Source organism: Lynx canadensis, chromosome E3 (assembly GCF_007474595.2).
Source record: "Lynx canadensis isolate LIC74 chromosome E3, mLynCan4.pri.v2, whole genome shotgun sequence".
NCBI classification, from domain to species: Eukaryota; Metazoa; Chordata; class Mammalia; order Carnivora; family Felidae; genus Lynx; species Lynx canadensis.
This window is the reverse complement of record NC_044318.1, coordinates 31,995,143-32,009,495: the sequence shown is the minus strand read 5'-3', so window position 1 is coordinate 32,009,495 and position 14,353 is coordinate 31,995,143. Positions and strand designations below refer to the sequence as shown.

The following is a 14,353-nucleotide window of genomic DNA, read 5'->3' as shown; positions in this document are numbered from 1 at the left end:
GCTTCCCTTGGGCCTTGGTCCCCACGGGGTGGCACTAGCCTCTGTCCACACCCTTAGCAGGGCATCACTCACCTGTGTCGTCTCTTCTTCCGGGACCCAGAATCAGACCTGTAGGGCCACAAAAGGGTTCTCTTGAGCTTGTCTGGGGTGGCCTGGGGACACAGATCTGCACAGCCATGGTCCTGGGCCGACAGGAGTGAGAGGAGGCCCCAGGGGAGGGAAGGTACCTGTCTCTTCGGTGCTTCTTCACACTCTTCTTCTTCTTGCGCAGGGGTGAGGAGCTCCCACAGCTGCGGACACAGGGTGGGGTAGGTTCTAGTGAACTGGTGCCCGGGACGGGGAGGGGCAGCTGGAAATGCTGGGGAAACCTGGGTGTCTCGGGCATCTAGCTGAAGCCGGCTGCCCGTTGTTCAAAGCGGCTGCCCATTGTACAAAGCGAACCGAGGCCCTGAGGGCCAGCAAGGTCCCTAAGGTAGGTGATGGAGCTGCCTGTGTTGTCCCCTAGCCACCCTTCAGCCTCCTTGGCATTTTGAGTGAGGGCTGTTTCAAACCCAAATGTTAGAGGCTCCAATGGTGGGATTTCTGGCCTCCGTGGGCACAGCTGGCACATTGGCAGTGTCCAGGGCCTGATGTGGCAGGCCTCCTGCCTCTGGGGGATGGTCTTGGAGTCTTGCCCACCCACAGACATCCCCACTCCTGTCCCCCCCCCCCCGCCCGCCCCTGGTAACCAGTGATACTGACCTGCACTCAGAGTCCAGTCTCCTCTTTTTGCTGAGGGCCAGGGAGAGAAAAGGACAGACAGTTGGACAGAGTTAGTTGGGGCTCCAGAAGTCTGCAAGGGATAGGAGAGGGGGACACACAGATGGGGAGCCACAGATGTGACCCAACTAAACCCCTCCTCCCCAGGCCACTCACACTTGTGGTGGTGAGTGCAGGACCGCCGGGGGAGCGAGAAGGGGGGACTGCGAGCGGGTCTAGCGGGTCGACCCAGGAGCCGGATCAGTGTGTCTAGTTCTGGGGTAGGTGAGTGCCAATAAGGGGAGGGGGCTGGGCGAAAGGGAGGGGCTCCGCGAGGGGGAGGAGCCTGGTGAGGGGGCGGGCCCTTCGTTGGGGGCCCGCACAGTGAGGGGGCGGGATTCTGTAAGGGCAAAGGGTCGCGGCGAGGCGCGGGGCTCACAAATGCAACTTTGGGTCTCCTGCCCGCAGAAGGGTGCGCACCTGGGGGACCCCACCGTGCCCCTCCCGTCCCCTCCGGCCGGGCGGCGCTCTCACCGGCTTCTCCGGTGGCCGCCTTTCTTTTTCTTCTTCTTCTTGGGAGGGGGCGACGCCGAGCTGCTGGACCAGTGCTTGGTCCTGGGTGAGAGGGGGTGGGGGGTTGGGGGTGGGCGGTGAGGGAGGAGGGGAGGCTCCGGCCCCCTTCCCCCCGCCCCTCCCCGCCGCGGCGGGCGCTGACCTGTACCCCCGGTGCCCGCGGTAGCAGGCGGCCGGGCAGTCGCAGTCCACCGGGCCGTCGTCCTCGTCCAAGGGCGCGTACTCCAGGCCCGGCTCCGCGCCCTCGAGCAGCCGCGGGGTCTCCGCCACGCTGCCGGCGACAGGGACGCTCACCACCCGCGCCCCAGGGCCGGGCCTTCCGCCTGCCCCTTTCTCAGCGCGGCGCCCCGAGGCCTGGTCCTCCCGCAAGGTCTGCGGGATGCGGCCCCGACCCCTAGACGGTCAGTCGGGGATCTGGGCGACCCAAAGAGCCGCCTCCCTTGCAGACACCCGGCCTCAGCCGGGCCCTCCCGCCCCTTCGGCCCCTTCTTTGGTCTCACCTCTCAGTGAGCCCCCTCCCCTCGCCGAGCCCCTCACTCCCATTCATAGTGCTCCTCTGCCCTCCCCAGCCCCCCTTTCCCGCACACAGTCCCTTTCACCGATCCCTGTGCCCCTGAGCCCCACTGTCCTACCCCTACCCCCCTGCCCCTCGCTCAGCCCACTCCCCGTCCGCAGCCCCCCTTCCTCTCGTGAGCCCTCCTAGCTCCCTAACCCCGCTCGCCGGCCTGGTCCCCACCCCCCTCCCCGCCGAGCGCCTCCCTCCCCGCCCCCATCCGGTCCCCCCGCCCCGGCCGCGGCTCTGAAATATTCATGGCCTCTCCTCGCCCTCCTCTCCGCAGCCTCCCGAGGCCCGGCTGCTCTTCTCCCGCTGCCGCTGCCGGGCTGTCATCAATCACCGCCCGGTGGCAGCGGCGCGGGCCCCGGCACTCCGCCGCCTCCGCGGCTCCCCATCTATCTTGCAGAGCCCTCCCCTGCGCTCAGCAGGGACCGCAGCGTCCCGTCCCTGCTCCCGGCTCTGGAGCCCACAGCCGTCTTCCGCCACAGATGTTCGCTCCCCGCGGGCGCTTCGCCGAGGGATGCTCTCTTCCTAAAGGCAGCGGGGCTTGCGGCAGGAGCATGAGCTTTGAAGCCGCAGGCGTGGCCTCATCGTGCACTGGCCCTGAGTCCCTGTGTGACTTGGTACCTGTCATCCCCCCTCTCTGAGCCCCTTCTCCGAGAGGAGCGTGATAACTGTCACAGGGCCGCTGGGGGATTCTCTGGGGGAAACAGTACTGTGCAACTTCTTCTTCAAGCCCAGAAGCGACCCTCCAAAGCCCAGCTCCAGGGTAGTGGCTTCAAGGTGGTGGCTTCCCCACTTTCCATTCTTTCTTGCTGGCTCAGACAGTGCCCTTCCCAGACGGAGGCTCAGCCCTGCTTCGGGTACCACTACCCTCACTCCTGGGTGCTGTTCGCCAGGCTCACTCTTTCCCTGCCCGGAGCAAGGCAGGCCAGCACTGGGGGTGGCAGAGCATTAAGGACATGACACGAGCTTTGGATTCACACAGACAGGTCTCAATCCAGGCATGACCATGCTCACTGAGTCCCCAGGCCTTTATCTCCACAAGCCCGAAAAGAATATCCCAGCTGAGGAGAGGATTAAGTGAGATTCGCTCTAGGAAGCTCCTGACATGAGCGACAGGCCTGGCCCCAGACGGTCGTCCCACACATGGTTGCCACTATTAGACAGAGGGACCCCTGTCAGACACTAACGCACCCTCACCTTCTCCCCACAGCTACAAGGTGAAAGAATTTCCAGGAGCAAATCTCTAGTAGAGCACCCACTAATCTGTTCTTTGAAGAACCGATTTTGTAGGGCACCTGGGTGGCTCAGTTGGTTAAGCGTCTGACTTCAGCTCAGGTCATGATCCACAGCTCGTGAGTTCGAGCCCCACGTCAGGCTCTGTGCTGACAGCTCAGAGCCTGGAGCCTGCTTAGGATCCTGTGTCTCCCTCTCTCTCTGCCCCTCCCCTGCTCACACTCTGTTTCTCTCTCTCTCAAAAATAAAACAAAAAACTAAAAAAAAATAATAAGAATAAAGAACTGATCTTGTATAAAAAAAAAAAAGAATTGGGAGCCTGGGTGGCTCAGTAGGTTAAGTGTTTTGACTTAGTTTTGGCTCAGGTCATGATCTCAGAGTTTGTGAGTTTGAGCCCTGAATTGGGCTTTGCACTGACAGCGAGGGGCCTGCTTGGGATTCTCTCTCTCTCTCTCTCTCTCTCTCTCTCTGCCCCTCCTCTGCTCGTTCTCTCTCTCCCTATCTTAAAATAAACTTAAAAAAACAAAAACAAAGAAAGAACGTAACCCAAATCTGACAGTGTTAGCTAGCCTGGAGGCCAGTATCAAGAATGCTGTTTGGTTCCTAAACCCCAACCTGGCCCGGGGCAACCCTGAAGTCACACGGGTAGTGTGGGAGGTTTCTCTGGGGCGACGGAGGGCGGGGGGGCTTCACGTCATTCCCCCTGCACCCCACAGAGCCAAACATCCCCATACCCCTCCATTCAAACCTCTCTGCTCTTCCCCACATTCCTCTTCCTGAAGCCAGTGGCCTCCTTCCTGTTCCTGAAATCTCCAGCTCTTCAGCCTGTCCCGTGCGCCACCCCCCCCTCACTGTCCCCTACCCTGACGGTGTCACCCCCACACAGCCCTCACCCGCACAAATGCCTGACACATAAACACGGTCTTTGGCAAAACTTAAGGGCACCTCAAACACTGTGGGTGAGCCGATGGCAGGAGGGAGCTCCGGAGTCTATCCTGACGAAAATGTGATAAAGGTTATTTACAAAACAAAACAGCTCCGTCTGGGCACTGCCCTGGGCAGGGATCCTTTTTTGCCTGTAACACCCGAACTCCTCCTTCCCCACACTGTGCCCTCCTGCTCTGCCGGCTGCACCCCTACAGACATCTTTCTTCCTCTGTCCTGGGGACAGAGCTTCTGTATTCTCCCTCCCTGGGGACTTCTCAGCTGGCCTTTCTCAGTCTGTGGTCCCTTCTGAGAGATTTACTTGGGCTCTCGGCTGCTGGGAGCATTGAAGGTACAAGCACAGGGCATTGAGTAGTGGGCTCAGGGAGGGGCACAGGTCTCAGAACCTTCTGGTTCCAGAACCTCTGTGTCCTGCAGGTTCCAGGGGTATAAAAGGGCCTAGGCTGACGCTTCTCTCGCTGACTTTGTGCAGCTGATATCAGCACATCTGTTTTTCAGGATCTCCCAAGGCTAGAACCCTGTGTTCTCCTAGCCTGCCTTTCCTGGATGATAATATCACCAACAATAATGTTTCAATTGCCCTCGAATGTCCACAAATCCCAATCAGAGTCACTACCTGATTTAGAGAAATTGTACCTCCCCATTTTACAGAGGAGAAAACTGAGGCCCAGAGAAGGAAAGGAACATCCCCTTTGGTTTGGGAACTTTTGACTAAAGGATACAAGTTCACTTATGCAATTGGCTTTGAGAATTCATGTGCAAACAGGACAGGCCTTGACTTCACTGGCCAGCCCCTGCTGCCGATGTTAGCTCAGCCCTGGCCTCTACTTTATAGACACACTTGTGGGTGTATGCACGGAGTTTTGGATATGCATGGAGTTCTAGATTTGTGTAGCACTTCCTCCTCTTTTTAAAACATTTAAAAAAAATTTTTTTTTAACGTTTATTTATTTTTGAGACAGAGAGAGACAGAGCATGAACGGGGGAGGGTCAGAGAGAGGGAGACACAGAATCTGAAACAGGCTCCAGGCTCTGAGCTGTCAGCACAGAGCCCGACGCGGGGCTTGAACTCACGGACCGCGAGATCATGACCTGAGCCGAAGTCGGCCACTCAACCGACTGAGCCACCCAGGCGCCCCTAAAACATTTTTTTAAAAGTTTATTCATTTTTGACAGAGAGAGACAGAGTGTGAGCAGGGGAGGGGCAGAGAGAGAGGGAGACACAGAATCCGAAGCAGGCTCCAGGCTCGGAGCTGTCAGCACAGAGCCTGACGTGGGGCTCAAACTCACAAACCTCGAGATCATGACCTGAGCTGAAGTCAGACGCTGAACCAACTGAGCCACCCAGGTACCCCCTTGCTCTTTTTTTTTTTTTTAGGTTTATTTATTTATTTTGAGAGAGAGAGAGAGAGCATGCACGCACCTGTACGTGAGCAGGAGAGGGACAGAGAGGGAAAGAGAATCCCAAGCAGGCTCTTCACTGTCAACACAGAGCCCCATGTGGGGCTCGAACTCACAAAATGTGAGATCATGACCTGAGCCAAAATCAAGTGTCTGATGCTTAATCAGCTGAGCCATCCAGGTGCCCCTAGTACTTCCTGCCCTTAAATTCGAGTTTGTCATCTAGTTGACTCCTCACCACATCCGTGGAATAGGTGCGGGAGGCGTTACTCCCCTGTGATACAATGAACCCAGCCCCCACAGAGCTGAGCAAAGCCAGCCAAACAGTCTGGGTCTAGTGACGAGAGACCAAGAACGAACGGACCAAGGGTCCTCACCGCACAGGACATGTGTTGGACCGGCCGCCACGGCCAAGGCTCTGACCTGAGTAAAGACTGCCTGTCACACGCTCTTCCTCATGCCAGCAGCTTCTCTCATTAACTGGTTCTGTTTCCCATTAGCCAAGAGCATAATGGCCAATCAACAGATGAATGAGTCCAGACAGAGGAGGGGAGGATTCCAGGCAAAGGGTCTGCTTTCCCAGCTCATTCACTCAGCCGGCATGACAGGTCTGCCTGGGGCCTGGGACAGGGACAGCGGTGGCAGGAACAGGGATGAACAGGATGGCAGGACAGGTGGCGGGAACAGGGATGAGTCAGGCCTGAGGCCCCTCCCCTTGCTCCACACAGTGCATGGGGGCGTATTGTCAGGCACGATTCTAAGCACTGTGTCTGTATTTATCTCATTTAATCATTTAATGCTCAAACCGCTCTGTGACATAGGTACCATCATGAAAATTCCCATCTTATAGATAAAACCATGAGGCACAGAGATGTCGCATTATGCAGCAAACCGGATGCACAGGAAAAAAAAAAAAAGACTGGAATTTGCTCACTGTGTTAGGGAGTAGCTTATGAATATTGTTTTCCAGAAACTCTCTCTCCTGAGCATTTTTTTTAATGTTACATAACTAGGAAAACAATTATTCTTAAAGCTTGTCTATTAGAGCGAGGGAAAATACAAAATAGAACTGAGAGCAACCACGAGAAGTAAGAAAGCATTGTGTGGATTCCAAAGAGGAAAACGGTTCACTTTTATCCCGGGAATGTTGGTGGAGTGGTTTTTAGAGGCAGCCCTGAATGATGGGGTGAATTAGAGCCAGTGCAGAGGGGCCCAGGGTGTTCCAGACCGAGGGCCCAGGGTGAGCAAAGGCATGGACCTGGGAACAGCAGGAGGGAGCTGGGAACTGCAGGTCGGGCTGGCTGCTGCCTGAGGCTGGGAGCGGGGAACCGGGCTGGGTTGAGGGTGTGGAGAGCCTTCAGTAGGAGGCCAGGGCGTCCAGGGCTGCGTGGATGGTGGGGAACCACAGAGGGTTTCGGGGGTAAGATAGGCTCCCAACATCAATCAGTTTGCAAGGACAAAGGCGTGTCCTCTCTCAGTGTCTCTGGGACCTGACTACTGTCTGTCATCTGGCTTCCAGATTACCTTGCCAGCTGCCCCACGGTTCTCCCCGCCTGTCACCCTTCTGATTCCTCTTTCCAAGAAGAAAGTCCCCAAACACCTGTCTGACCACATCACACCTCCCCCAAACCTTCCACCGGCTGCCACCGTCTATGGAATCCGGTCCAGGTACTGCAGCAGTATGGTGTCCTGGCGGTCTGTCTCAAGAGTCGGTCACTCAAACTGGTAGATTAACTTAAGATCACTGGGAGTGATCCTGCCCCTTTAAGACCCTTTTCCTGAAGGGGAGGTACCATAGGCTCTTACAGTCCATGGAGGGTTAAAATCAGATATCCCTCCTCTCTTCCTCCTGAGAGGTGACATTCTACTGGCTCTGGCATTGTCACCTCCCTCTAAGAGGGCACTGGATTTCTCCATGTCTCAAAATCCAGTCCATGAGGGGGTTGGGGTATCGGGGTCAGGAAGCCAGAGGCATGAGCACAGAGATTGCCGAGTGGTCCCTTTTATAAGTAAAGAAGTAAAGGCCCAGAGAAGTCAAGGACGTGCCCAAGTCACACAGCCGGGGTGTGGTCGAGCTGGGATCCAGGGCCCGGGGGGTTAACATGGAGCTTGGAGGTTGGGACAGGTGACGTGTCTGACACCAGAGCCCACACTCTCCCTCCACTACCCCAGACTCCGAGCTAGGAAGCGAAGATCCACGGTCTGATGCCAGGCCCACAGGAAGGCACACGACCCATCGGTCACCAGCTCCCTGTCACCTCTCTGCCTTGGGCCTCGGGCTCCTCCCAGCCTGCGAGTTATTATCCAGGCCACCATCAGCCTCCTTAGCTTGCCTCCCGTCACCGTTTGGAGTGCTATTTTCACATCGTTTTGGCTCCCTGAGCTAGAAGAAACCTTCCGGCCCCACCCCTTTTCCCACGTAGAGGAGGAAACCCAGGCTTTGGGGAAAATCGGGCGAGCTGCAGTGCTCTAGGTACCAGAGATAGAGCAGTAAACCGATAAAGATCAGTCTTCTGATAGCATCTTCTAACACGCTAGCTAGCGGAATCCCAGGACCCAGCCTAGTCTACACTCTTCTCTGCCTCCAAAGCAGGAGTGCTCCCTGATCATCGAGTCTTCCAGACACTGCCTCTTCCAAGGGACCCTTCCTGACTGACCACCCCAGCCTGTCGCTCTCTCTTCCTCTACCGAGCACACACAAGGGCTGCGTGGTTCAAGCGGCCCTGGTGTTTCTTGTCAGGGGTTGCTGGTGATTCCTGGTTTCAGGTTTCAGGTTTGTGTTGCCACCTGGGGGGGGCGGGGCAGGGGGCCCCCCTTCCCCTCCTCTCCTCCCTGCTCCTAGCACTAGCACGGGGAATGGTGGGGGGGGGACACCCAATACAGACCCTTAAGGACATTTCTTCTGATGATGGACACGCTGGTGAATTTCCCAGTGCATCCTGGTTCTTACAGGGAAGATATGATCAAGACCCCTGGCAAAGACTTGAGAGCACCCCCTGACAGGAGGCATCTCAGCAGGGGAACAGGTGAGATCCTCCCCCTCCTGGGGAGAAGAGGAAAGGCAGAGGGAAGGGCCCAACATCCGGGAGGAGGGCAGGGGCAAAGGGAGACAGAGAGAGCCACCAGGGGAGGCAGGAGGAAACACAGAAGCCAGGGGAAAAGTAGGCTTCCAGAAGGGGAAGCACAGTGGTGGCCCGGACTAGAGAGAGGCCAGACCTGCCGAGAAGCACGGGCCACGGGAAGTAGGACTCTGGAGGCCTTGGTGTCAGCAGGTCCCAGGGATTGGGGCAGAAGCCGACCACGGCTGCGTGGCCTAAGGAAGTAGGGGCAACACGTGCCTCACGGTCTACAGAAATTCGATTGAAAAAGGAGAGAAAAACGTGGGACAGTGGCCAGAGGAGGAAGCAGAGCTGAGGAAGGACGGGGAATCCAATTAAAAGGAAGGAGCCTGGGAGGCACCTGGGTGGCTCAGTCAGTTAAGTGTCCAACTTTGTTTGGCTCGGGTCATGATCTCGTGGTTTGTGCGTTCGAGGCCCACATCAGGCTCTCTGCTATCAGTATGGAGCCCGCTTCAGATCCTCTCTCCCCTTCTCTCTGCCCCTCCCCTGCTCACGAGCGGGCGGGTGCGGGCGGGTGCGTGTGTGCGCTCTCTCTCTCTCTCTCTCAAAAATAAATAAACATTAAAATAAAAAAGACAGGAAGGAAGGAAGGAGCCTGGGAGAGGGGAGAAGGGCACGCTTCTTGCTGGAAGGGCCAGGGAAAGTGGCAGGAGAGTCCACACAGGCCTCTGTCCCTTGCACTGTGTAGAGGAGGGTGATTTTCCAGAAAAGCGCTGGGGTGATTTGAGGGGGGCACAAGTGGGAAAGCCAGGACCTCCGAGTCTGGAGGTGGTGCGGGCAGCAGCAGGAGGATCCGGCTCTCAGGAGCTTTAGGAAGGGAAGAGAGGTGCTGTCCTGCTCTTGGTGGGGGTGGGGGGCAGGGGGCTGGATGGGCATCACTGAAGGGAGGGCATGGAGTGGCTGAGGGTGCTGTGAGTTGAGGGCGGCTGCAGAGAGGGAGGTGGTGATTAGCGCCACCTTATCGCCTGGCTCCCCCAGATCACCCGTGAGCCCCTCGCAAGCCTCCGCTGCCCTGTGTTTGCTCCTCTCCATACCTGAACCAGAGAGGTGAGGTTTAGGTGGGGTACGGCGGGACTCCCCCACCCCCGGAGCCCCCAGCCATCCAGAAGGACAAAGAAAGGGCTTCCCCGCTGCCCACCCAGGTTGGCTACTCCTGCGATGCTGTTTGTCTTTAAGACAATGGCGACAGGAGGGGCGCCTGAGTGGTTCAGTCGGTTAAGCTTCCGACTTTGGCTCAGGTCATGATCTCAAGGCTTGTGAGCTCAAGCCCCGCGTTGGGCTCTGTGCTGACCCGCTGGGAGCCTGGAGGCTGCTTCGGATTCTGTGTCTCCCGCTCTCTCTGCCCCTCCCCCACTTGTGCTCTGTCTCTCTCTCTGTCCTCAACAGGAGAATCTCTCAGAACATGCTGCTCTCTTTTTGTTTGGGGTGTAAGCAAAAGTGACAGGGGTTTAGGGGCCTTGGCAAAATGCCTGCTCCTCAAATTAGTCCCCCCCCCCCCGAAGAAATGCCAGGAGTATTTATCTTGGCTGCTCTAGAAGCCTCTGTCCCGCCCAGAGCCAGAACCGGGGTGGGGCTCTGAGGCTCAGTGAGGGGAGGGGAAGGCCCATCGAGTGGATTCCATGAAGCCCCCTCAGTGCGCACTGCCTGCCAGGCATGGGGCGCGGTCAGCCATCCGGTGGGGCCGGGACTGGCGCAGGGACGGGCTGCCCTCACACTCCTATGGCAGCCTGCTGCACTCTCGTGTGGCATTCTTGTCCCCAGTTTCTCTAACCCCAGATAAATCTGCCTCCCCATAGCTCCCCTGTTGGATGCCAAGCCCATGGCCCATGGCACAGTGGTGTTCCTCCTGTCCTATGACGGGCGCAAGATGTGACCCCTGCGGAGCCCTTGCTCTCTTTACCTGATGGTTCTTTGGCCACGCTAGCAATGGCATTCGGTGTGTCGGTTCCCACTTTCCGGAACACGTGCTTACTCCGGGGCCCATTTTACAGGTGGTAATAACTGGGGAAGTGGGGCTAGCCTGGGGCCACACCGTCAGCCAGCGGCCACGCTGGGGTCAGAACGTTTTTGAAGTTTCCGGATCACCCTCCCTCCCCCACCCCTACCCCCAAGCAGCAAGCACTCACATGTGGCCCCCAGGCCGGTCCTCCCTGGTCAGCATTCCCTCCTTCTCCATCAGCATCTGCCGGAAAGTCCTGACCTTCTGTCGGGTCTCCTCCTCCGAGTACCTGCAGGGGCACAGGGAGGGTGAGGGCTGCCCTCTTGGCTTTCTTTCCCTCCCCACCCCCCCCCCCGTCCCCCCCATCACAAGTGCACCTTCCAGCTTGCAAAGACCTGTCTGAGGTCACACGACCAAGCAAGGCTCTCAGCCCTGGGGAAGCTCAAGGCTTTTTGCGCCAAACCAGACAATCAACCAACTAAACAAACAAGCAACAACCAGCCAAACAAACAAATGGACCAAAAAAAGGGAAGAGTTGTCCCGGGAGGTGGGGGAAGGGGGGGAGACTGTGGGGAGGAAGCTGTGCCCTTCCTCCTGGTCCCCCCCACTCCCAGGGCAGGTCACCCTCCCACGTCCAGGCCGCAGTCACTCTCTGGAGACGTTTTAAGGGAGAAGTGAAGGTCCAGGACTTTTCCGCTTTCCTGATCCTTACAATAGCCTTGGGAAGTCCTCAACTCATCCCAACCTCTGCAAGAGCGAGGCTGCAAGCGGCTTGTCCCAGATCCCAGTACCAGATCCATTGCTTCCCTGTTTTGGGGGGGGAGGTGGGTGAAGGCTGGTCTTTTTTTTTTTTTTTAATGTTTATTTATTTTTGCAGAGGGAGGGAGAGAGAGAGAGAGAGAGAGAGAGCAGGGGAGGGGCAGAGAGAAGGGGAGACACAGAATCTGACGCAGGCTCCAGGCTCTGAGCGGTCAGCACAGAGCCCAATGCCGGGCTTGAACCCACAAACTGTGAGATCATGACCTGAGCCGAAGTCGGACACTTAACCGACTGAACCACCCGGGAGCCCCAAGTCTGGTCTTGAATGGAGTCCCCCAACTTCTCTATTCCCTTCCCCCTCCCTCCCTAAGCCTGGGTTCAGGCTAAGGACCAAAGTCCAGAATTATCACCCTTGCTCCCACCCTGGGGTCAGTCATCATCCCCTGTCACTGCATCCCTGTGACAGCCTCTTGGCTCCTCTGGCATTTCCCCCTCCAGCCTGTGTCCATGCTGTCCCCGGGGCAGGGTGTGGGGGCCTTCGCTCAGCCCCGTGCCCTGCGCCTGGCGCACAGCAGATATCGCAGATACCGTGTCTGTTGCCGGATGAATCTTGGCCTCCTAATCCCCTCACCCTCCCATCTCTGCGCTGCAGGTCATTGTCCTGGATGGAAAACATGGTGGCAAAATAGGACCGGGGTCCCGTCTTGTCTCTGTCCTTCACTCACCATCCGCTCTGTCCTCACAGCAGACCCAGGCCTCTGCACTCAGTTTGTCCATGAAAATGGCACGTTGTTGCCTCTCAGGGACCCCATCTCTGTCCTCCCCTCTCTTCTCCTACCCTCCCCTTGTCCAACAAGCATTTGGGATTGGCCCAGCCTTTCTGGAGAGCAATGTGGCAATTCCTTTCAAAAGCCAGAAGAAATGAGCACATCTTTTGCCTCACAAAATTAACTTCCTGGTTTAGCCAGTGGAAATAATCATGGCTAAGCACAAAGACGTGACTCATGGGCTGTTTACCGCAGGACAGATACCCCCGACCAGGTTAGGCTGTGTTTCCATAGCAACCTGTGCCTCCAGGTCCCAGCAGGTGGCTCCTGTGTTGTTACCTGTTGACCGACTCCGCTGTATCCTGCACTGGCTTGGGGGTTCCTGAGGGCAGAGACCTTGTCTGTCTGGATTGCCATTGTGTCCCAGCATCTGGCACCTTGCCTGCCACATGTGGCCTCCAAATTGCTTTGACAAATGAGTGACTGGTGACGGAGAGGCATCGAACAGTTTGAAGGTTGGATGTTCGTTTTGGACACCTGACTCTGGTGGCTGCGTGGCTAGAGGCGGGGAATCTGGAGGCAGGGAGGCCGGCACTGGCTACTGCAGGGCTTTGTGTGGGAGACCGTGAAGTCAGAGCTGGGCAGTGGGCGTGGGGAGTGGGCGGGAGGACCCAGGGGAAGCAGTGGACAACAAAGCATCCAGGATGCAGGGTGGCTGGGACCTGGGGACCGCCTGCCGACTGGCTCATGCTCATCAATGTCCACCTCCGTCCCTGTTAGGCTCAGACTCGGGCATTTGGCTGCAGGTGCCTTGGCCTTGTTCGCTGGGCAGTGCAGAGCCCTTGGTCGGCTGGGCTGTCCCGGTGCCCGGGAAGAAGGGACGGTGGCCCCTTTTCTGAGCAGTGCAGGCACATGGGAACTGCTCCCTTCTCGCCTTCTCCTCAGGGGACCAGCTTGTCATTGGCACCAACATTGAGACAGACAGCGGAGGCCCTTCCACGCCGCCCAGACCCTGACTCGTGGATCTCTGGGTGGGAGAGATAGGCCGGCTGTCTCAGGCCATGGGGCCCTGGACCTGGTGGGGCTGGGGAGATGGCCCAAGAGCGAGGCTGGGCCACATCCTCAGTTGAGTGGGATGGGCTTCAGGCCAGGGCCCAAGTTCCCCAGACTCCTGGAGTCTATGGAGCATAGGGGGCCGGGAGGTAGGAGCAGGACTCAGGGTTCGCTAAGACCTGGAGCAGGACATGTGCAGGAATTTAGGGCCCATCCCAGAGCAGGCAGGTCTGAGGCAAGTTGACGAACTTCAGCGCAGGCCATTGGGAGGCCGGGAGTGCTGGATTGAATCGACTTGGAGGCTTAGGGAGGACGCCTCTATGCCCCAGAGCATCTTGCTAGGAGAAGCTGGGGACCCAGGGATGACCGTCTGGTTACTGGGCAAAGAGGTGTCAGGTACAACCTCTGCCTTCAAGTCTCCTGTTCCCTCGTATCTCTTGAGGTCAGCCCTCAGCTGAGGCCACGTTGGACAGTGATTAAGGGAAGAGGTCCGAGAACCAGGCGGTCCTGCGTTTGAGTCCTGGCACCCCCCATTTTCTAGCTCTGTGACCTTGACCTCTACATCTGTGAAAAGGGACAGTAACTTGTCTTTCAAGGCTGTCACAAGGATTAAGGGAAATGATGCTTACAAAGCACTCTGCGCAGTGCGTGGCACATAATAGCTGCCCAATAAATAGTAGTGACCAAGGACCCTTTGTCCCAGAGCAGGAGGGACCGAGGGTCTAGCTGTCCCAGGCTCCCTGCCTTCTTCCACCCTACACCCCTGCCAGGTCAGCAGTGTCCCAGGTCGGGAATCACCTTCGGTCCATCTCCCTGTTCTCCCAGAGGCAAAGGCCGAGGTAGGGAGGCTGCTACCCCGTCCTTGTGAAGGTGGCAGTGCCTGCCATGCAGAGGCCTGGCGGCCGTGCCAAAGCCAGACTGGAAGTCGAAGGCTTGGCCAGGGGACTGGGGACAGGGACAGCAATGACACCTGTCTCAGTGTCCCAGCCGCCTGGCTCAGGCAATCTGGCTCCCTTGTCTCATCTCCACTCTATGGGCCATGAGGGAACGATGTGCCAAATTTGTCGTTGCTTCCTGGACCGCCCTCTGAGGCTGGGGCAGGGTGAGGGGACACTGCATTAAATTTTTTTTTTAATGTATTTATTTTGAGAGAGAGAGAGAGAGAGCACACAAGCGACGGAGGGCCAGAGAGAAAGAGACAAAATCCCAAGCAGGCTCTGCACCATCAGCGCAAAGCCCGATGCGGGGCCTGAACTCCCAAACT

At 57.6% G+C, this 14,353-nt stretch overlaps 1 protein-coding gene across 1 annotated transcript in view; it reads right to left on the bottom strand.

The window, feature by feature from the left end:
* The window catches only part of SRRM3 (serine/arginine repetitive matrix 3), a 34,646-nt gene that overhangs the window by 17,210 nt on the left and 3,083 nt on the right, over nucleotides 1-14,353 (bottom strand). Inside the window, 6 exon segments of the mRNA XM_030301048.1 lie at nucleotides 73-108; nucleotides 228-290; nucleotides 742-771; nucleotides 1,273-1,353; nucleotides 1,454-1,582; nucleotides 10,698-10,799. Of these exon segments, the coding sequence (XP_030156908.1) occupies nucleotides 73-108; nucleotides 228-290; nucleotides 742-771; nucleotides 1,273-1,353; nucleotides 1,454-1,582; nucleotides 10,698-10,799 (441 nt within the window).